Source organism: Lontra canadensis, unplaced genomic scaffold, assembly GCF_010015895.1.
Source record: "Lontra canadensis isolate GAN:19392208 unplaced genomic scaffold, GSC_riverotter_1.0 scaffold29, whole genome shotgun sequence".
NCBI classification, from domain to species: Eukaryota; Metazoa; Chordata; class Mammalia; order Carnivora; family Mustelidae; genus Lontra; species Lontra canadensis.
The window spans coordinates 374,085-395,500 of record NW_022631023.1 but is presented as its reverse complement, the minus strand read 5'-3'; the positions used below and the strand labels follow the sequence as shown (position 1 = coordinate 395,500).

Genomic DNA, 21,416 nt, shown 5'->3' with positions numbered 1-21,416 from the left:
AAGTTTAACAAGACTGAAATATAAGGATCAAAAAAAAAAAAATCAGGGGTTCCTAGGTAGCTCAATTGGTTGTGGACACCTGCCTTTGGCTCAGATCATCATCTCGGGGTCCTGGGATGGAGCCCCATTTCAGGCTACCTTCTCAGTGGGGAGTCTGTTTCTCCCTCTGCCCCTCCCCACCACTGTCTCTCTCTCTCTCGAATCAATAAATAAAAATCTTTGAAAAAAATTAATATTTCTATATGCTAGCAATGAACATTCTAAAAGTGAAATTAAGCAAACAACTGGATTTAAAATAGCACTGAAAAGAATAAAGCAATTAGTAATAAACTTAACCAAGGAGATGAAAGACCTATACAATGAAAAGCAGAAAACATTGCTGAGAGAAGTTAAGGATGACCTAAACAAACGGAAAGATAACCCATGCGGATAGACTAGAAGACTTTTTATTTTAAGTAACATGGGGCTCAAATTCACAACCCCAAGATCAAGAGTCACATGCTCTACCAACTGAGCCAGCCAGTTGAGGCACCCCTAGTCTGGAAGACTTAATGTTAAGATGTCAGTACTATCCAAAGCAATCTACAGATTCAATGCAATCACTATCAAAATCCCAGAAGCAGTTTGCAGAAATAGAAAAATTCATCCCAGGGGCATCTGGCTGGCTTAGTCAGTTAAGCGTCCAACTCAGGTAACATCATGATCTCATGGTCATGAGATCCAGCTCCAGGTCAGTCTCTGTGCTGGACATGAAGCCTGTTTAAGATTCTCTCCCTCCCTCCCTCTACAACCCCCACCCCAGCTCACTCACTCTCAGGAAAAAAAAAGAAAAAGAAAAACTCATCATAAAATTCATATGGAATTTTAAGGGACATCAAATAGTAGAACGATCTTGAAAAGGAGAAACAAAGTTGAAGGACTCGTGCCTTGTGATGTCAACACTTACTACAACTTACTACAAAACTATGGCAATCAGGGGCGCCTGGATCAAGTCCCGCATCAGGCTCTCTGCTCGGCAGGGAGCCTGCTTCCCTCTCTCTCTCTCTCTCTCTCTCTCTGCCTGCCTCTCTGTCTACTTGTGATCTCTCTCTGTCAAATAAATAAATAAAATCTTTAAAAAAAAAACTATGGCAATCAAAATGATGTGGTACTGGCATTAAAATAGACATATGGACCAACAGAGTAGAACAGAGAGAATCCAGAAGGAAACCCTCATGTATATGACCAGTTGATTTCCAACAAGGGTGCCAAGACCATTCAAAGAGGAAAAGATGGTAATTTCAAAGCACAAAGAATATATAAAAAGAATGGTGTTAAATCTTTATCGTACACATGAAAACGAAACAAACATGGATCAAAGACCTAAACTTAGGAGTTAAAACTATCATTTTCTTAGAAGAAAACACAGGAAAATATTCATAACTTTGGACTTTGCAGTTTCTTAAATATAAAGCCAGAAGTACAGGCAACAAAAGAACAGTTAGATAAAACGGACTACGTGAGATTTAAGACTTCTGTGCATCTAAGGACACTATCAAGAGAGTGAAAAGACAAACCAAACCAAAAAGACATTCCCAAACAGAATAGGATTAATACCCAGAAATAGACAAACTCCTACAAACTCAACAACAAAAACCAATTCAAAGATGGGCAAAGGACTTGGAATATAGATTTCTCCAAAGAAGATACACAAAAGGCAAATAAGCACAAGAAAAAAGGCTTAACATCATCAGTCATTAGGGAAATGAAAACCAAAACTACAAGATACCACTCGGCACTCGTTCTGATGACTACTATAAAAAAACTTAAGGGCGCCTGGTGGCTGAGTCGGTTAAGCGTCTGCCTTGGGCTCAGGTCATGATCCCAGGGTCCTAGGATCAAGCCTCACATCGGGTTCCCTGCTGACTCCAGTATAAGAAAATCCATCAGACCTATCAATAACAGTAGCCCTTTTGAGTCACCTACATTTATACAAATGCAATTATATTCTTAATCACTGTGTGATTTCATGTGTAATAGGGTTTTTAAAACATGTTTGAAATCCTTAAAACACACTGATTTACTAAATCAGTTAGTAAGTTGTTTAAGTCTAAGAAAAATTCTGATTATTAAATTTATTAAGATTACATCTTTACAATATTAGATAGAATCAGATATACAAAATTTGTAACTGTAGTTTGAAATCTTCAAAGAAATTTCATTATACCATAAAATGCATAACTTACAACTTTAATAACCCTAACATTGCTCAAAAAGCACATACAAACAATCATACCTGCCTAGAGGACAGGACCAAGAGTTAAGCCTGTACAAATGAGCAGCTGTGACCTCCTGTCCAAGGCTGACAGCAGCTCTCTAAGGAGAAACACGGGGGACAGGGAATGCCCCCAGTAGGCCGACCGCTTCGGAGCCGGTGGGGCCCCTTACTCACCCCAGAGCTGTGGTCGCGAAGGCCGCTCCAGCAGCACCAACCTCCTCACAGTCCCTCTGAAGAACCTCCTGGATGAGCTCATCCACCACTTGAGCCAGGTCCTAAGGAGAAGACAGACGAGTCAGCGCGCTGCCAGCGAGAAACACTGCCTCGATCCGGACTGAGCTAAAAACCAAACAATCTAGCCCTACAGCCTAACGGTACTGGAAACCTTCGCAGAACCCAAGATGGTCTCAGGGAGCATCCCCACACCCCAGGACAAAAACATCCCTTCACAACCGCATCAGTGGACACTGTCTGAGGGCATCTGACAGTCCTCATGTGGGACTCGGCCACACTGCGTCCGGAAAGGTTTCCCGCTACTGAACAGAGAGAAACCTGGAAGAGGACAGCGCAAGCCTGCTGCCTGCTCGACGCCACCCCACGCTGCCCCCCACACCACATCAAACACGGTCGGCTTCTCTAGCCGTTCTTCACAATCGCTTCAGGCTTCCTTCACGCCCCAACCCCCGCCCAAGCAGCAGGGTGGCGAGCCCGATCCCACAACCTGTGTGTAGACGGGCCCTGTTCAACCCCATCAGCGGGCACACAGTGCCGCCCGGGGCCTCCCATGTCCCCTGTCACAGGTCCACTGGCTCTCCCAATGAGCAGTGCAGAACATCACCCAGAGCAGACACATCAGCGGTGCCAGATGGCACTAGGACAGGAAGAGACAGTGCTGCTCTGATGACAGCAACGCAGAAGGGGGCTCTGCACTGGCCTGGGGGCTCGGCCCCAGCCCTGCCACCTGCACCTAAGGGACTGCAGCCAGGGCCTCTCCCTAGACCCCTCGTGGGAGACCACGCCACACAGCCCACTCCACAGGGCTGAGGGCGCCCACAGAGACCCACGTGTCTGCAGAGCCATCAGTGCAAAGCAGGCCTTCCTTCAGCCCTCACCTTATGTCCACAAGAACCCTCCGCCTCCTCTAGAGTCTGAGCTACAGCCCTTTCAAGCAGACACGGGCAACAAGCTAGGGGGCCTGGTGCAGGGCCTCCCAAAGCTCGGGGCCCCAGGCACCCTGTCAGAAGGACGAAGGCTCAAGCCACGCCGGCCGGCACTCAGAACACTTGAGAGCCACAGCGCAAGCCCCTCTGTGGGTTCGATCTACAGACAACGGTCAGACTGGACATCAGACACTACTGGGGACACCTGCACAACCCTCGGAGCCCTAATCTGGAAGATTCCTTACCGCATCAGAGTACGAAGGTGCAGGCCTCGGAGGAAGCAACTCGGGCTGTGCAGGGGGCTGCATGGGGGGCTGCCCAGGGGGCTGGAAGAGGCCAGGCGCTATGCTCGGGGTCGGTGCCGGGATGTGAGGCAGAGAAGCTGGTGTGGGCACGGCACTGGGAAGGGGCTGCTGGAGGAGAGTGGTTGGCAGTACCTCTGCCTCCGCCCCACATGCCTCTCCTTTCGCCCCACCTGGAAGGGAACAGGCAAGTGAGGACACTTAAGACAACCTCCAGGCACCCACAGTGACCCTCAGGGCTAGCCACCCTCCCAAGCGACGTCAGAGGGGACAAACCGTGCTTCACCTGCGGGAAGCAAGCACCGTGCCATCAGGGAGCCATTCAGGCCCCTCTTGAGGGGGAGGAATATCTGAGCCCAGAGCAAATACCCAGCAACCCCGCCCCAACCCACATCAGCCAGATGCTCCTACCCCCAGAGAGGCTTCCTGGAGAGGCGAGGCTAGTTCCTGCACGCGACTGCAGCTTCTCACCTACTGTGTCCAAGCTGGGTCTCTGGGTGCCCACAGGCAGCTCTGCAGCCAGGCTCTCCCCAATGTACTTGTTCTGGGAGTTGAAGCTGCACACGGGGGTATGACGAGGGACAGGTGGCAGCGGCCCTCCATTCACGATCTCCCCGACCGACACAGTCAGCTTCCTGGTAATAAACACCGACTTCCTGGCCTTGGACAACCCCTCTGGCTCCAGGAACGAGGACCGGTTCAGCTCGACACAGCTACCCAGACCACAGAGAACCCAGAGAAGCATTACATAGGTGAGAAGCCTGCCTTCACCTTTGCTGCTGGGAGCCCCGTCCCCATCACTGGGTCACCCCACTACCGTGTGTAAATGAAGAGGGAGGCAGTAAAGGCCGATCTGGTGTCCCAGCCCATAGTACCCACAGCTGCCAGCCTGGACATTTCCTTGTGACACGGGAGCCTCCTGGCCTATTTGTACACAGCCATACGTGCAAAAACACACACCTGCATGCTCCTGTCTTATTCCAAAGCCACATGTGTCTGTGAGGCCTGGCCTGCAGGAAGCAGATAGGAAGGGGCTGGCAATGAGTTAAGAGGAGAGAAGAGTCAGAGAAACAGCAATTTGGAACAAGCCATGGTGCACTTTATGGTTCCATTTACTGGGAGAGGGTCCCGGTGTTTCATCAGATTCACAAAACACTGACTCCAAGCAGCAGAGACGCTCCTGGCCTGACCCACCAGTGCCTGTCTGGGCCACCACAGGTGGGCAGTGGTAGTCCCTGGCCTGCAGAAGCCATGTTCGAAAGAAAGAATAAGGAAGACCCTAACCTTTACCTTTAGTTTCTTCAGTAACTAGTGAAAAGCACTGATTTTGGAATTGCAAAGAAACGGGTCTGAATGCAATCCACTAACGAGCAGTGTCTTATCTGGGGTTGCTCCCCAGCCATTCTGAGCCTCGCTGTGTTCACCTGCACCCCAGGGAGGCAGCATGGGGAATAGGCCCTCTCTGGGGCCTGGCATGTAGATGGCACTTCCCAGCCCTTTATCAGAATTAAAAGAGAAAAAAGAGAGACAGAGAGGCTCCGCAGCCACCCTCTGCTCTTACCCATCAGAGACAGTGAGACCATAGAAGTTCAGGAAGTCTGTGGCCTCTTCACAGTCTCTGAACAGCAGCATGCGCACCACGCCGTCCAGGGGAAAGACAGTGGAGCGCTGCGTGCTCACGGTGTACGCGATGTTGAGCGCTCGGAGAGCATCTTTTCGGATCTGAAGAGAGAAGCCGTCACTGCAGCGTTAAGGAGCCAGTCTCCATGACCGCGAAATGCCACCATGGGGGACAGGGTCCTGCTGTGGCTCAGTCCCACTGGAAAGCAATCCAGTACTAAGAGGCCCACGCTCAGCAATCGTCAGGGCATTTGCTCAGCATAAGATGCTCCAGAAATGCCAGTGAAACAGTGAAACAGTCAGTCTCACACACAGGACCGGTTAGGCCATGAAGGAAATCCTGGACGCTGGGGGGCTCAGTCGATTAAGTGTCTGCCTTCGGCTCAGGACACGATCCCAGGGTCCTGGGACTGACGCCTGCATCAGGCTCCCTGCTCAGTGGGACGTCTGCTTCTCCCTCTGCCTGCCCCTCCACTACTTGTGCAGCACATGCATGCTCTCTCTCTGACAAGTAAGCAAAATCTTCAAAAACAAACAAAACAAAGAAAGAAACCCTAGAAGACAAATCATCCATCAGCAGGACATGTGGAAGGTCTACTGTATACCATCCATTCAACACAAAGCTCTATGATATTAAAAATCATCAGAGATGAAAGAGTGCCACGGAAAAATGCAGAAACGGCATGAAATTCCTAACAAGTGCTTTAAAAGAAGACAGGAAAATGTTAACAAAAACTGCATGTGGGTGCCAGGACTCCGGGTGACTCCTTGCATCCTCCTGCAGTGTTAATTCTAACAGGATTTATCGAGTATTTACTTCTCACTCAGCATTGTTAACGTGGAGCACACAACAATGAACAAAGCAAAATCTCTGCCCCCAGACCTGATGTGTTAGGGAGAGACCAACAATGAACAAAAAACCTGTGAAATACACAGTACATTTAATGGTGACAGTGTAAGAGAGGAAGGCAGAGGGGGGGAGGGGGGGGGGGGGGTGGGGGGGCTCTGCCAAGGTGGCAGGCAAGCCAAGGCCTGAAGAAGGTGAGCACCATATGGCTCTGTGAGGATAAAGAACAGCAGCGACAACAGCACATGCAAAGGCCCTGAGGCAGGACTGTGCTGGGGTTGGAGGGACAGGAAGCATCACAGCAGGTGGAGCTGAGCAAGGGAGCCTTTGGGCCCATGTCAAACACTTTGTTTCTCTAAAGCATTTAGGTGTCCTTTTTGTTTCAAATTATTAAAACGGGCACAAATGGCTAACATTCTAAGAATATTACATAATCATTCTGAAAATATTAACTATCAGTTTTATTTACTGAATGTACAGAGTTCCCCAAATGGCACACTGTTTAAAAATCTTTTCATTTGTTCCACAATGTCATTGCTGTTGGCAATTCTCAGACAGGACAATGAACAAACTTGAAGACCCTCTGCCTGGGCTATGACCATGGGCTCAGTCACTGTTTACCAAAGGACCTCATGTGTGACCAAAGAAGAAAAACAACCCGAAGTCACTGAACCAGCTGGCCAGGTCCTAAGACTCATCTCCCCCTCCACCCCGGCCACCTCCTCCCCACCCAGTGGACCCCTTGCAGCTGGGGGCAGCACAGTGCATGCGCTGTCAGGGGGCTAGGACTGAAGACCTGACTGGGGGAATTCTGAGACCAGGCATTCAGATTCTATGCAAAGCACCAGGTTCGACCTGGTTTGCATGGTACTGAGGTTTGCAACCCAGGGCACAGCGCAGCACTCAACAAGGAGCAGGCCCTTCAGGTATTTATTGAAATGGATTCAGCACCATCAGGTTCACTCCCAAAATTTAGATTAATAACACTGAAGAATTTTTAAATCAGGGACCTTATATGTGCAAAATTTTATTTTTGGTTTGTTTCCAAGAAAATGATAGTGTTGAAACTCAAGTCCTATCATTCTAAAGATATTTCTCCGATCTGAACCTAGGAACAGTATTTTCCATCACACAGCCTCTTCCATCAGTGGTCCATGGTGCCAGCCCATGACACAAGGTAATGCGGGCAGCCCCCTCGGGGAGCTGCTGCAGTGCTTACACAAGAGCGAACTTGGGACTGCGAAAATAGCAAATACCAAAAGTAACAATCTGATTTCTTCCAATTCTTCAAGTATAGCTACATTACTCACCTGATTAAAGTAACAGTGTAAAAGACAAGCATTCAGATAAGAAGCCGACCGGACCAGTTTGAAAAATCTCACAAAATTATTACTGTTCAATGCAGCAAAGGCCTGAACAGCAAATTTCACTTCGGAGGAATTTCTAACAGCAGGATGGAACTGTTGTACTTCTCTGTTAATTAAAGGAGACAAGGGGATTAGAATTTTATTTTTTTTCCTTTTCCATCTTTTTTTTTTTTTTAAGATTTTATTTATTTACTTGACAGGGAGAGATCACAAGTAGACAGAGAGGCAGGCAGAGAGAGAGAGAGAGGGAAGCAGGCTCCCTGCTGAGCAGAGAGCCCGATGCAGGACTTGATCCCAGGACCCTGAGATCATGACCTGAGCCGAAGGCAGCAGCTTAACCCACTGAGCCACCCAGGCGCCCCCTTTTCCATCTTTTTTAAGTAGGCTCCAGGCCCAGCATGGAGCTCAACAGGGGCCTTGAACTCATGACCCTGAGATCAGACCTAAGCTGAAATCAAGAGTTGGATGCTTAACTGACTGAGCCAGCCAGGCACCCTCAATTTTATTTTTAATTAGACAAAATGTCCATGAAAATAGATGTGATTTTAAAAAAAACCTAAAGTTTAACCACACTGAGAAAGAGGGACTCAGGATGACGTATGCCATTTGACTCAGCTCGCTGACTTCGAGGCTGCCACACTTGAGCTGGACTGGGAACAGCAGGGCTCTCTAAAAAGATGGTAACTAAACAAATGCAAGCAATAATCAATTTAAGAACTGATTATCAAAGAATTACTCTAATGCCAAATGACTGCCAGCTGTTTCTGATGGGGATGACATCTAAAAAACAGAATTTAACTTTGTTTTGCTTTGTAAATGAGCAGGGCTGACTGAACCAAGAGAGACGCCTGCTGGGGCGCCTGGGCGGCTCCGTCGACTCAGCACCTGACTTGGTTTCAGCTCTGGTCATGATCGCAGGGCCATGAGACTGAACCACGCGTGGGCTCCCCACTCGGTGGGGAGTCTGCTGGAGAGTCTTCCTCCCCTCTGCCCCTCCCCCTGCTTGCGTGCTTTCTCTAAAGAAAAAATCTTTTTAAAAAATGGAGGGCACCTGAGTGGCTCAGTAGGTTAAGCAATTGCCTTTGGCTCAGGTCGTGATCTCAGGGTCCTGGGAGAGAGCCCCGCATCTGGCCCCCCGCTCAGCAGGGAGTCTGCTTCTCACTCTCCCCTGCCCTGCCCCCTGCTCATGTACACACTCTCTCTCATATAAATGAATTAAATCTTAAATAAATAAATAAAGTCTTAAAAAAAAAAAAAAACCCTGCCTTTTCGCACAGCTTAGACGAGCTTCTAAATTTGAAAATTTACCTTAGGATGTCCCCCTTGTTGAGATTGAGCAGAACATTGTACCCCTGGAACTCAGCTTCACTGGCACAGAACACGCCCTTGTTTCTCAGGTCCTGGTACATCTCCTTCAGACTCTGAAGGCACTTGGTCATGTTCTCATTGTTGATCTTGGCATCAAAGGAGGACATGGGCTCCTCACACATGAAGTGAGCACAGTGGATATGGAACCGGGTGCACTTCTCAATCAGAGACACCGTCACAGGGTCACACAAGTGCTGCTGTGTGATGTCCTGGCCACAAGCAAAAGGGAGTATCACACACACACACACCTTACATACGTGCGTCTTGTATACATGGATTTCACGCATGTTATTTCCATGCACTGGGAACAAACTATTAGAAGAATCACGATTACCTGAATTTCTCACATGTCAATTTCAAATGAAGCCCATGAGGCACATTTTAACAGGACTTTGTAAGGATTTTAAATAACAGCATTTTTTTTTACAAAAATGAAATATAACTGAGTAAATGAGTAAAGTGGAAAGAAATCTTGCTTCAACTTTGGAATTCACATGCATTTTCTAATTTTCTGATCAGAAGTGGCTGATACCTTCCGTATGCCCCGGGTGCGGTTCCACACGAAGTCATACCAGTCCCGCAGGCTGCCCTCCTTCTGGTCCATGATCTGAGTCACCAAGTAGTCCATGGTCCTGCTAAGCACTGCTGAGGGCCGCAGCTCATGCGGAAGTGGTTCTTCCTGATCAGCGGAGGAGCGGCTGTACTCCTTCACAGCTGCCGCGTGGTCCACCTAGGGACACACAGTTGGGGCAAACAGCAGGGTGTCAGGTGCTGGGCCGGCCTCCCAACAGCTGTGCCTTAAAATGAGGAGGAAAATCCCCCACATACTCATACAACATCAATAACACAGAATACAATTTTAAAATGTAGAATTTCTGTTTGAAACTAATGATCAAAATTCAAAAACAAACGAGAGAATTGTTTCTGGCGAATACAACATGGAGCGCAGAAGAAAGAGTCATGTCAGTGGGGGTGCCTGGCAGGCTCAGTCAGTGGAGTGTGAAACTCTTGATCTCGGGACTGTGAGTTCAAGCCCCACACTGGATGCAGAGATGACTTAAACATTTTAAAAAGAAAGAAGGAATGTAAGTACAGATACACCTGCATGGCTCCAAGGGCAGAGGTGTGACGGGTAAAGAACCCTGAAGCACTGTAACGGACTCCAGCCACACTCAGACAACAAAGTTAACTCTACACATACTAGAAAGGAAATGGAAGCAGCAGCAGGGGCCTCACAGGGTCAGGAGAGCTGTGAGCACAGGCCTAGAGCTGTCCCACCTGAAAAGGAGACTGAAGACATGTGGCCAAGGACAGAAGCCCAGACATCTACAAGACTGAGCCCTGGGCATCCACTGCAAGCCAGCATCACCGTCTCCTAGGGCAGGAGCCTCTGCTGGGATATCCTGCCCAGCTGGGGTCCCCACATTGGGCAGCTTAAAACCACCAGCCATGGGGCGCCCAGCTGGCTCAGTCCACGGAGCATGTGACGCTCAATGTCAGGGTTGTAAGCTCAAGCCACATGCTGGGTACACGTAGACATTAGTTAAAAATAAGATCTTTAAAAAAAAAAAAACCCACCAACCAAGAGAGAAGGCCGCAAGCAAAATTAACAAAGAGAAAGAAGGATCTAAAATGATGCAGAGGGGCGCCTGGGTGGCTCAGTGGTTAAATCCTCTGCCTTCGGCTCAGGTCATGATCTCAGGGTCCTGGGATCGAGCCCTGCATCGGACTCTCTGCTCAGCAGGGAGCCTGCCTCCTCCTCCTCTCTCTGCCTGGCTCTCTGCCTACTTGTGATCTGTCTGTCAAATAAAAAAAATAAAATAAAATAAAATGATGCAGATTTCCTGGGGAACAATTTGGGAACATGCATTGGCACATACGTGTTCAGGAAACTGAAGAAAGGTCACACCCTCTAATGTAGTAACTTAATTCTTAGGACCTATCAGAAGAAAATAATCTACACACCTTAGACTCATTACATACAATATGCCCAACAGAATTATTAATAAAATTTAAATATCTAGTGATTGCAAAATGGGAAGTTTTGACAGAGCTACATAATCAATAATATGCTGTCATTTTAAAGGTGCTGATAGAGTTTTTCAGAAAAGAAAAGGTAATAAAACTTATGTGAAAAGGATTCATACAGAATTGCATCTAGACCATAATCTCAACTATGCAAAACACAAACAGGAAGAAAACCGTGAAAAGGAAAAAGAAATGGGAAGAAACTTTTAATCTGTGACACAAAGCTGTATGTACAGCTAAGCCTTGAGTACCCTGGGGTCCAGTCAGCCTCTGCAAGTGCTCCGCACACGCCTCACAGTACCAGCCCTTTAATGTGAAAGTCCGTAGCAGCCACCCTCTAAAAAGGTAAATGCCCAAATCAAGTACCAATGTGTACCGGAATTATAAAAGAATAAGTCCCCCCTCCTATATATCCCACCTCCACCCTGAAGATTAAATACGGACAGGGGCCTAGAGAGGAACCCCAGGGGGACACAGGGCTCCACCTGGTCAGTCCCTGGGACCACTTCAAACACGCTCAGCTGGCTCCGGGTCTCCCGCATGTACCGCTCCTTTTCAGGACACATGTCTGGGCACGTGCCAACAAAAGTCCTCGCTTTATCCAGGTCGGTTCTTTTCACCCGCGCTAAAGGACAAGTAAAGAGGAAGAACGAACCACACAGTTACTATGATGATAAAAGGAAAAACAGAATGAAAGGCAAACGCCATACGCAAATGACAAAGAAAAGCACTAGGCCTAGAGAGAGGGAAGCATGGCCTATCACGTCAGGCACCAGGGCACCCGGAGGCCTCGTCGCCTCGCCACAGCCATAGGCCTGCACTACATGACATGGGCGGGGCCGGGGTGCAGCAGACATCACTGTCCAGGGCTCCGTAGCGGCCTGAACAATCAACAGTCATGCTGCGGTTTGTTTGTTAAAAAGATCAGTTTGCCGACTGTAAACATCCCAAACACACTGGCTCTCTCACTCAGTACCTCGTCGCTTCCACTCCAGCCTGCTGGTGCTGTGGAGGGAGTCACCTACGAGAACACCTACAAGAGCCTGGGTCCTGAGTAAACTAGTCTTACTGCCTACAGGGTTAAACAGTTCCAAAAGTATCTTTTAAGTGAGATGAACTACAACAACAGCAAGCTTAAAATACACACATTTTTATCTTGAAAAATTTCAATACGCACTAATTTTATCTGGAATATAAAAATCACCAGGTCAGTGACACGATGAACAGCTTTCACTACCATGTTAAGGAAGCACTGTGATGAGTCCACTTACTCACAGCTTCCAGAAAGAGTAAAATCCTACAGCTAAAATTTAATTTAAGAAAAACTTTGCAGGGGTTCCTGGATGCCTTAGTCAGTTAAACGTCTGCCTTCAGGTCAGGTCATGATCCCAGGATCAAGCCCCATGTCCAGGTCCCTGCTCAGTGGGGAGTCCGCTTCTCCCTCTCCCTCAGCTGCTCCCCCTTCTCCATTTCTCTCTCTCGCTTGCTCGCTCTCTCTCAATTAAATAAAATCTTTTTTAAAAAATGTAAAAAAGTAAAAAACTTTGCAAAGAAATGCACAAATACTTTCTCCTTTCATGTGTGGTCATTGCACCTATTTTTTAAAAATTAACCAAATACTTCTTTTTTGAATAGGTAATATATGCACATGAGGTATGTTCCAAAGGTATAAAAATGTTAAAATAGAACCCCCCCACCGTGCACCTTGTTCCCTCTCTGATCAAGGAGAACAGACCCTTTCATCCTCCAAGACTATTTCGTGTACCCACAGGCAGGGACACTCACATGCGCATGGACATGAACACGCCCCCCCCATGTATACACAAATGTAGCATACTGGATACGTCCACACTATGATTTTCTACTTCATAATATATCTACATTTTTTTCCATAAAGAAACCCCAGTCTTCTTTCAGGCTGTTTAGAATCTCGCTATGTGGATAGTCAATTCCCAATCTTTGTCATCCCAAACAACCTTGTGTGTGAAACATGTGTGCCCACCCCCTCCCCCCCACACACGTGTGGGACTGCCTGCGGGACAGCTTCTGCACATGAGACGCTGAGTCAAAGGCACAGGCTCTCCTAAGGCTGAAAGGTACTGCCGACCTGCCCTCTTCGTGGGGTGCAGCCATCCGCCGCCAGCTCAAGGACGCATCAGCATGGTGCGACAGGGGAGAGGCCCCCTCTGTGGGTGTAACTGGCATTACTCTGTGTGGTGGGGTGAGCACCTTTCTGTATGTTTAAAAACCAATTCATGACACAGTTGACCCTGGAACAGCACAGGTTAGAACTACACAGGCCCACTCACACACGGATTTTTCATGGTACCGGAAGTATATTTTCTCTTCCTTATCATTTTAATAACATTTTCTTTTCTCTAGCTTAATTTACTGTAGGATATGAGACATCAACACACAAAATATGTGCGGACTGACTGTTACGAGTAAGTCACCAGGAGGCCGTCAGCACTTAAGTTTTTGGAGAGTCAACAGTTACTATGTGGCTTTTCGACTGCAAGGGCGCTGACGCCCCAAGCCTTGTGTTGGTCAAGGTCAGGTGCACGTCCTTTTCTGTAACTCTTCCGACCCCCTACTCGTTTCTCTATTGGGCTGGTCTTTTTCACAATGACTTCCACAGTCCTTTCTCTATCAGGGAAATCAGGCCTTTGTGATATGAGTTACAGATTTTTCCCCTTGGTTGACATTTCTTAAGTTTCATTTGTGCGGATTTCTGTCAAACCAAACATTTGGATTTTTTTTTAATATGTGCTTTCTGACCACCCCCTTGGGAAAGCAGTACACAGCAAGGACTCTATGCGTTGCGCTGGAGGACCTAGGGACTCAATGACAGCGGGGCCCCATGGGCAAGGGGTGCTCCCTCCTCCCACGTCCTACAATGACGTTATCATCATTAGCCAGGTCTCTGGACCACTGCTGAAATGTGCAGACCATACCTTGCCGCATGATTCTGTCCCTCTGGTCAAGCAGGCGGTACTTCTCCTCAGAAGTCTCAGCCATGGTGCCTATCAGGGTGCTAAGCGATGACACACATGGCCCGAGACCCTCAGAGCCCTCGGAGCCCGAGTCAAAAGAGTCCCCCTCAAACTGATGGGTCTTCAGAAGACTTGGCTTCTTCACTGGAGAGCTACAAAGAAAGTAACATATCAAGGGCCTTGTAACCATCAGGTGTTTCTACCACTTCTCCTTCGGAATACTTCCATCATTCAAGACTTTCTGCTCCTCCAAAACTGACAAACTGCACGCATGGACATGAGACATGCCTTGACCGTGCCAGTGATGAGCACACAGGTGTTACTCTTGTCATGTATGGATTTTAAAATATTCCATACTCTTTGGGTACCTGGGTGGCTCAGTTGGTTAGGCATCTGCCTTCGGCTCAGGTCACAATCCCAGGGTCCTGGGATCAAGCCCTGCATCAGGCTCCCTGCTCAGCGGAGAGTCTGCTTCTCCTTCTGCCCCTTTCCCCTGCTCACGCACACTCGCCCACACTCTCTCTCTCTCTCCCTCATGCGCGCGCAAAAATAAATAAAATCTTAAAGAAAAAATACTTCATACTTTTTAAAAATGAGATGCGAGCACTTAAACAGCTAAAATGAGTATCTGTAGATTTCTCTCTCCAAAAAATGAAATTCTGCTTGGGATAAAAAAAAAAAGAAATACTTTAACGCCAGGAGGAAGTCACATGCCTACATGTTTTCACACATCACTTCACTCCGGTAGAGGAATACACTAAACAGAAATGGGCAATGTCTCTGAGCTTCCCCACTTTCTGGTTGGCTTTCAATATTCGGGGAACTCTGATGTTGAAGAAGACAGGACTGACTGGTGGGAAAGGAAAAAGCACAAACAAATCAGCAGCTACACTGCTGGCTGGGAAACGAACAGTGAGGAAACAGTATTCTGACCAAAGTGCATGAAGGGTCAAACAGAAGCACGAGCTGAGAGGAGGTGGGGTCACGTGGGAAGGGGGGGCCTTTGGGAACAGAGTTCCACTCCGACAGGGAGGCCACGTGAAGCACACAGCACGTGCCCAATCCCACCTGAGAGCCAGAGCCCTGGCTCCCCAGCCATCACGCGGCCGAGGGAGACCGCCTCACCGTACTAAGCAGAATCTACAGAAAGTCATACTGGAAACTGCTACAAGGAGCTACTGGGAACACTTGATTACAGCCTCCTTAGGGGAAAGCTGCTCCTTCTACACAACACACATCAGGTGCTGGTAGAAGTGCATGGGGCACGGGACTGCGCAAGACAAGTGAGGAGCCCAGGGGCTCTGCCCAGCCGTCTCCCCTTGCCCTCCCACCATGCCCTCCTCTCCCTGTCCCGGTGCCCCATTCCCCCACTCAGGTGTCAGCGTGGCACCCGCTTCCCTGCCATGCTCCGGCATGACCACTGCCAAGCACACAGAAGCTGAAGAACCCACAGGAAGGACCAGACGCACCTCTTGTTCAGGAGGGTGCCAGCTGCGGCCCTTGCCCCAGGCTTGCCAAGAGAAGAGTGCTGAAAGGCTGTGTCCTCGGGACCCTGGCCAGCTTCGCCGTCGCCTGGCTTCTTCTCCTTTATGGAAAAGGGCTTCTTGTTGGGACCTGAGGACACAAAAGCACAGAGTTCATGAACCACAAATCACTTGACACTGGACTTTTTTACTCAGTTTGAAAAATACTCTCTTAATTATCACAAGGGGTTCCAGGGGAGCCCACAGAAACACTCAGAGACCCAGGATATACCGCCTGCCAGCCCACCCTGGCACCAGCAGAAGCTCAGAGGGTGTGGGACAGAGAACCGGAGACTATACCAAGAAGAACTGCAAACTCACTTATTTTCTTCTTGTGCCAGAAGATAGACATGTCTTTATACAAGCCTTTCCCCTTCTTCCTAGCCAGGGCTGCAGACACCTAGAAAACAGTCCACAACACAATGTATGAGGACATCAGGCCACCAAAGGAAATGAGATTAAAACCACAAAGGCAGGGGCGCCTGGGTGGCTCAGTGGGTTAAAGCCTCTGCCTTCAGCTCAGGTCATGATCTCAGAGTCCTGGGATCGAGTCCCCCATCGGGCTCTCTGCTCAGCGGGGAGCCTGCTTCCTCCTCTCTCTCTGCCTGCCTCTCTGCCTACTTGTGATCTCAGTCAAATAAATAAATAAAAATCTTAAAAAAAAAAAACAAAAAAACCACAAAGGCAGTAGCAGAATTCTGCACCATAGAACGAAGCCTCTGACCCTACGTGTTCTGACCACGCAGTCTTACTTCCAGACACAGCAGCCACAGTCCTCGCCTCCCTTCCTCATCTCACAAGCGTGGATTTGCTCTTCTCCTTTTTGAAAATAATGACTTTACTGGAATAGAACCCACAGCTTGCCCTTTTTTGCATTTGGTGAGATGACTCTCGGCACCTGATTACGCATACAGTAATGGAAAGATCGTCAAGTCACACCTGAAGACAAAAGGAAGAGAAGGCGCCTGGGTGGCTCAGTGGGTTAAGCCTCTGCCTTCGGCTCAGGTCATGGTCTCAGGGTCCTGGATTGAGCCCCACATCGGACTCTCTGCTCAGCAGGGAGCCTGCTTCCCCCTCTCTCTCTGCCCGCCTCTCTGCCTACCTGTGCTCTCTCTCTCTGTCAAATAAATAAATATTAAAAAAAAAAAAAAAGGAAGAGAAAGATACACATGGGATACAATTTATCACAAAGGCAACTACTTGTTAGTGTACCTATAGACATACCAACAAAAACATCTAGAAAAATACATCATACTAGGTAATGGTGTTTGCTCCTGGGTAACAGGAGAGATGAGGGTAATCAGGGGACCTCGGCATTATATGTATCAGTGAACTGCTTACAATGACAATTTACATATTCATTACATTAATATTTTTTAGGGTTCAGCTAGAAGCGCAAGAACAATTCAATAGTCAAAAAACTTAAGAAAACAACACATATGACCCAGCAATTCCACTCCTAAGCACATACCCAGTAGAATTAAAAGAAGGGTCTTGAGATATTTGCACACTGTCTTCATGGCAGCATTATTCAAAATAGCCAAAAAGTAGAAACAACCTCTGTCCATCGACAGATTAATAAACAAAATGTAATATATTGGAATATTATTCTATACAATGTACTATTATTCAACCATAAAAGGAATGAAATACAACCTCATGGACAAACTTTGAAAACATGACACTAACCAAAACAAGCAGGACAAATATTATACAATCCCACTTAAAAGTAATTTCTAAAACAGGCAAACTGATAGAGACACAAAACAGATTAGAGGTCACCAAAGGCTGAGGGAAGGAGAAAATGGGGAGTTATTGCTTAGTGGTTACAGTTTCTGTTTGGGATGATGAAAAAGTTCTGGAAAGGGACAGTGGTGATGGCTGTACAACATTGTGAAGATAATTAATGCCACCATTGAAAAAAAAATCAACAGAATAGAATAAACATCAAAAGCCCCAAAGCTGTGCATGTATTTTGGCACAGAACTTCTGCTCTCAGGAATTTAAACAAAGGATATAAGCCAATCAGAAACACATACATAAAATGTCCACAAATAGAAAACTGGCCAAGTAGGTAACCACGAGAGAAGGCCACGTAGCACATAACAATCCTATTCTAATGCAAGCTATTTACTGATTTCAGGCCTGGAAAGGTTACCAGACAGCATATGCAGTGTGATCCCATTCGTGCAAAACCAACATGACTACAGACTTGCCAAGATATTAACCAAAATATTCTTAATTGGTATCTTAGAAAATAGAGTTATCTTAGAAAATAGAGTTTTGTGCCCCCTCCCATAGATTCGGTTTTTTTCCTCCTATATTATCATTTTTAAAAAGTATAAAGACATGCTTTCTACTTTATAAATTCTATAAAAATTTATCTCTCCCAAGAAAATTCAGAAAAAACAATAAAGATATAAAGCCACATAATGTGAACAGTACTGTATGTACACACCCACACCAACACATTACGCACGTGTGCTTATACACAGATTTATAGTCAAGGTATAACCCAAACAAGCAACAGCAGTTATCTCTGGAGAATGGGACGACAAGGGGAGTCCACTGTTTCTGGACTGTTGGAATGTTTAGTGATCATGTACTGTGACCAAATAAACAAAAAAACTCAATTTCAAAAAAAGTGCTGTGTGATTACAGAGATACTCCCATTCATTTCAGAGGAACTGGATTCATGGAATCACTCTCCCAGTATTTCTAGAACACTCATTCAGTAGGGACTGCAAGCTTTCCATGAGTAACTCCAAGTTATGAAATAAACAGTGCTACACCGGCCTCTCCAGGTTAAAAATAAGATATTCGAGTACTTGCCCAAATTCTAGCAAACAACTGGTAGATTAAAAAATAGGTTTTAAAGTGAAAAAGTTCAAAATTTTTTCCACATTAAATTTCTTGGAAATACTCACATGATCAAAAAAATGCACCACTGCAAGCTTTTTGCTGCGCCTGATATAGATACGCTGCACTTTAGCAATTTTACCAAAGTGCTTCTCCAGAATGGTCCTGTCATTGAGAGAGTCGGGGATGTTCTTACACTGGATTGCTGTGATTTCAGTGGGAGACAAGCCCCCAAGACTGTCTGTGCTCTCGCTTCTTTTACTTTGACGTCCGGGCGTTCCTCTTAGAGAATCTAGGGATCAGAGAACAGGCACCAAGACGGATCAGACGGGGCGCCTAGGTGGCTCAGTCAGTTAAGCAGCTGACTCTCGATTTCAGGTCCGGTCATGATCTCAGGGTGGCGAGATGGAGCCCCGTATCAGGCATGGAGCTCAGCGGGGAGTCACAGCCTGCTTGAGATTCTCTCCCTCTCCTTCCGCCCCTCCGTCTACTTGTGTGCTCCGGAAAATAAATCAATCTTTTAAAAAAATGTATCAGACATAACATTTCAAAGTCTATCTATTGATTTCTGTATTGCTAAGTAATCTCCACATCCAGTGTGGGGCTCCCACTCATGACCCCGAGACCAAGAGCCACATGCTCTTCCGACTGAGCCAGCCAGGTGCCCCTGAGATGTAACACTTCACACAAGAGGCAGCACCTATGTAAGAGCAAAGGAAATGTTCACGTAAGACATGCTCTTGGTATGTTAGAATTCCTAGGGTTTACAGAAAATTCACCAGACCCATCAAACTAAGACCCAGGGAAATATACCAAAAACCTGCCAGCAACATTTACTGGACAGCACATGTATTTAGATCTCACCTTCTTTTTTATCTCTACTTTCAGTTTCTTCCTCTTTATTCACACCTGGGAGCCGGGAAGGTGCCAAGACAGACTGACTTCCTCCTGGGATGGCCGCGTGGTCGTTCTCCCCAGATTCAGCACAGCCAATATCCTTTTTAGATTCCTTATTGCCCAGACGACTTACTTCTTTATTGCTTTTGAAGACATCTTGTATCGTTCGACCAAACAAGGTGCCTCCCCGGGGTCGATTCAGGCGGACAGGTCGCTTATCTGGAGGGTGATCTCCCCTCGACAGAGCATCCAAGTCTTCTGCTGCATCATGCCCATGTCTCCTTGGGGACCGATCCTGGTCCTCCTTCCTTTTCAGTCCTTTCATGAGGCTGGGAAGTGGCTCCATCTGGGAAACACGTTCTTCACATCCTTGTCTTACACCTGTTTTGCTAACTGGGAATGGTTCACCCAGAGGTCCTGATGATACGGGGAAGTTAGTGAAGCTACTATTAGAACTTCCAAATAGTGACTTAGAGGCCCTCTTCTCTTCCTCTACATTTTGGTTTGACAAAGCAGAGGTAAAGGCAGATGATGAATTATTACTATTGACTGGTTTTGAAAAGGTAAAGTTTGAAGTGGCAGCTGAGCTGCTTGTCACCTGAGGAAAAGAAAATGGAGCCAGCCCCCCAGGACCGCTACTAATTGGGTGAGAAAATGTAAAAAATCCAGAAGTAATTGAGTTCTGAGTTTTCTCTGGCTCAGATTCAGCCCCAAATATTGGTCTAAACACGGAATTTTCCAGAGGCTTAAAGCTAAACTCTGTTTTCCCAAAACCAGAGCTTGCTATTTCCCCACTTTCCGGTCCAAATGTAGACGTACCCGGGAAAGCCCCAAAATTGGATGACTTAAAACTAAATCCTGGGTTTGCAGACACACATGAACTTGAAGACCCAGAGGCAGCTACAAAAGCTGGAGTTTGTTCAAGTCCAGAAAAGAGTCCAACGTTTGAGGTTTGGGAGAACCCTAATGTTTGTGTTGAAGAAGAATGACTTACTCCAGAAGACGTCGGAAAGCTGGATACCTGTGAAAATCCTGAGGTTTTCCCAGATAGCGTATTATTCTGTCCAAAAGGAGAAGGCTGACCGAATCGGAAGGGTGGCTTAGCCTGAAACGTGCCTATGGAACTACTGGTAGATGCTGGGAAAACCCCAGGCTGCTGCCCGCTGAAAGGATTAGTTGGGTTCATCTTCCCAGGCAAGGTAGTGAACACCGTGTGCGCACGAACAGTTCTCTTCTTAAACAGCCCGCTCGGGGACGGAGCCCTCCCTCATCCTCACAGTGCGCTGCAAGACAAAAATCCACATCATCAGTCAGGTCCCGCTGGAACACTGAGCAGAATTTGTAATCACACTGTAAGGATAATTCAAAATCAGGCAAATCAAAGGGCTAAGAATTCCTTCCTGAGAGCCAGCGGGGGGCCTGGGGGGCGGGGCGCGCCTGGAGCAGCGGGTGAAGAGCTGATTACTTTGTTACCGGAGGCTTAGCGCGTCCTCCTTTAGACTGAGAAAAAAGTTGAAATTATTTTACTGAGTGGGCGAGTGGCGCGAGAACCCCAAACCGCGACGAGAAAGCGAGCGCGGCCGCGCAGTCCGAGCGGGTCCTCCCGCCCCCGCGGCCCGAGAGCTACAATGTTGCGCCGTGGGGCGCGTCAGTGTTGCAGTTTCCCCCGTTTCCTGCTCGCAAAGTTCGCCGCGTCCAGTAATGGCTACACCCGCCGGGGACTCGAATTCGGCCCGAGATCGCGAGTCCCGGCTCCGCCGGCGGAGCCCGCCAGGCGCCCCGCAGCGTCTCCTCCCGATTTTCTCCCCAAAACCAGAAACCGGATACATCAACGGCGCGGCTGTACCTGCGGAGACCCCCGACCCGGCTCAGAGGACCGAGCGCCCCTGCAGAGCGGCCGCCCCCGGACCGGGGCAGGGCGGGGCAGCGGAGGCCGCGCTCCCCGACAATCGCCCGCGGCCCCGCGCCCCAGGCCAGCTCTGCGGACGACACCGGGCGGCGGGGCCGGGGAGGCCGCAGGACGAGGAGGCGGCCTCCGCCCAGGCCGGACCCTGCGCCGCGCTCACCGTCCGGCTCAGCGACTCGCAGGCCCGCCGCCCGCCGCCGCCCCGGGGCCCCCTCGGCGCCCGGCTGGAGGCGCAGGCCCGGATCGCGGCCGCCGGAGCCTACCCTTCGCGGCGCGCCGGGGACAGAAA

General features: G+C 48.0%; 1 protein-coding gene across 1 annotated transcript in view; it reads right to left on the bottom strand.

Annotated features, from left to right (window-relative positions):
* The window catches only part of MCM3AP (minichromosome maintenance complex component 3 associated protein), a 47,348-nt gene extending 26,186 nt beyond the window's left edge, over positions 1–21,162 (bottom strand). Inside the window, exons 1-14 of the mRNA XM_032865182.1 lie at positions 21,068–21,162; positions 19,189–20,504; positions 18,393–18,616; positions 15,787–15,865; positions 15,412–15,556; positions 13,904–14,094; positions 11,435–11,574; positions 9,454–9,651; positions 8,862–9,130; positions 7,497–7,659; positions 5,281–5,441; positions 4,191–4,432; positions 3,663–3,892; positions 2,432–2,532 (exon numbers count right to left, since the gene is read on the bottom strand). Of these exons, the coding sequence (XP_032721073.1) occupies positions 2,432–2,532; positions 3,663–3,892; positions 4,191–4,432; positions 5,281–5,441; positions 7,497–7,659; positions 8,862–9,130; positions 9,454–9,651; positions 11,435–11,574; positions 13,904–14,094; positions 15,412–15,556; positions 15,787–15,865; positions 18,393–18,616; positions 19,189–20,407 (3,362 nt within the window). The 5' untranslated portion in view covers positions 20,408–20,504; positions 21,068–21,162. The remainder of the gene's footprint in view (positions 1–2,431; positions 2,533–3,662; positions 3,893–4,190; positions 4,433–5,280; positions 5,442–7,496; positions 7,660–8,861; positions 9,131–9,453; positions 9,652–11,434; positions 11,575–13,903; positions 14,095–15,411; positions 15,557–15,786; positions 15,866–18,392; positions 18,617–19,188; positions 20,505–21,067) is intronic.
* Positions 21,163–21,416: the final 254 nt, after the last annotated feature.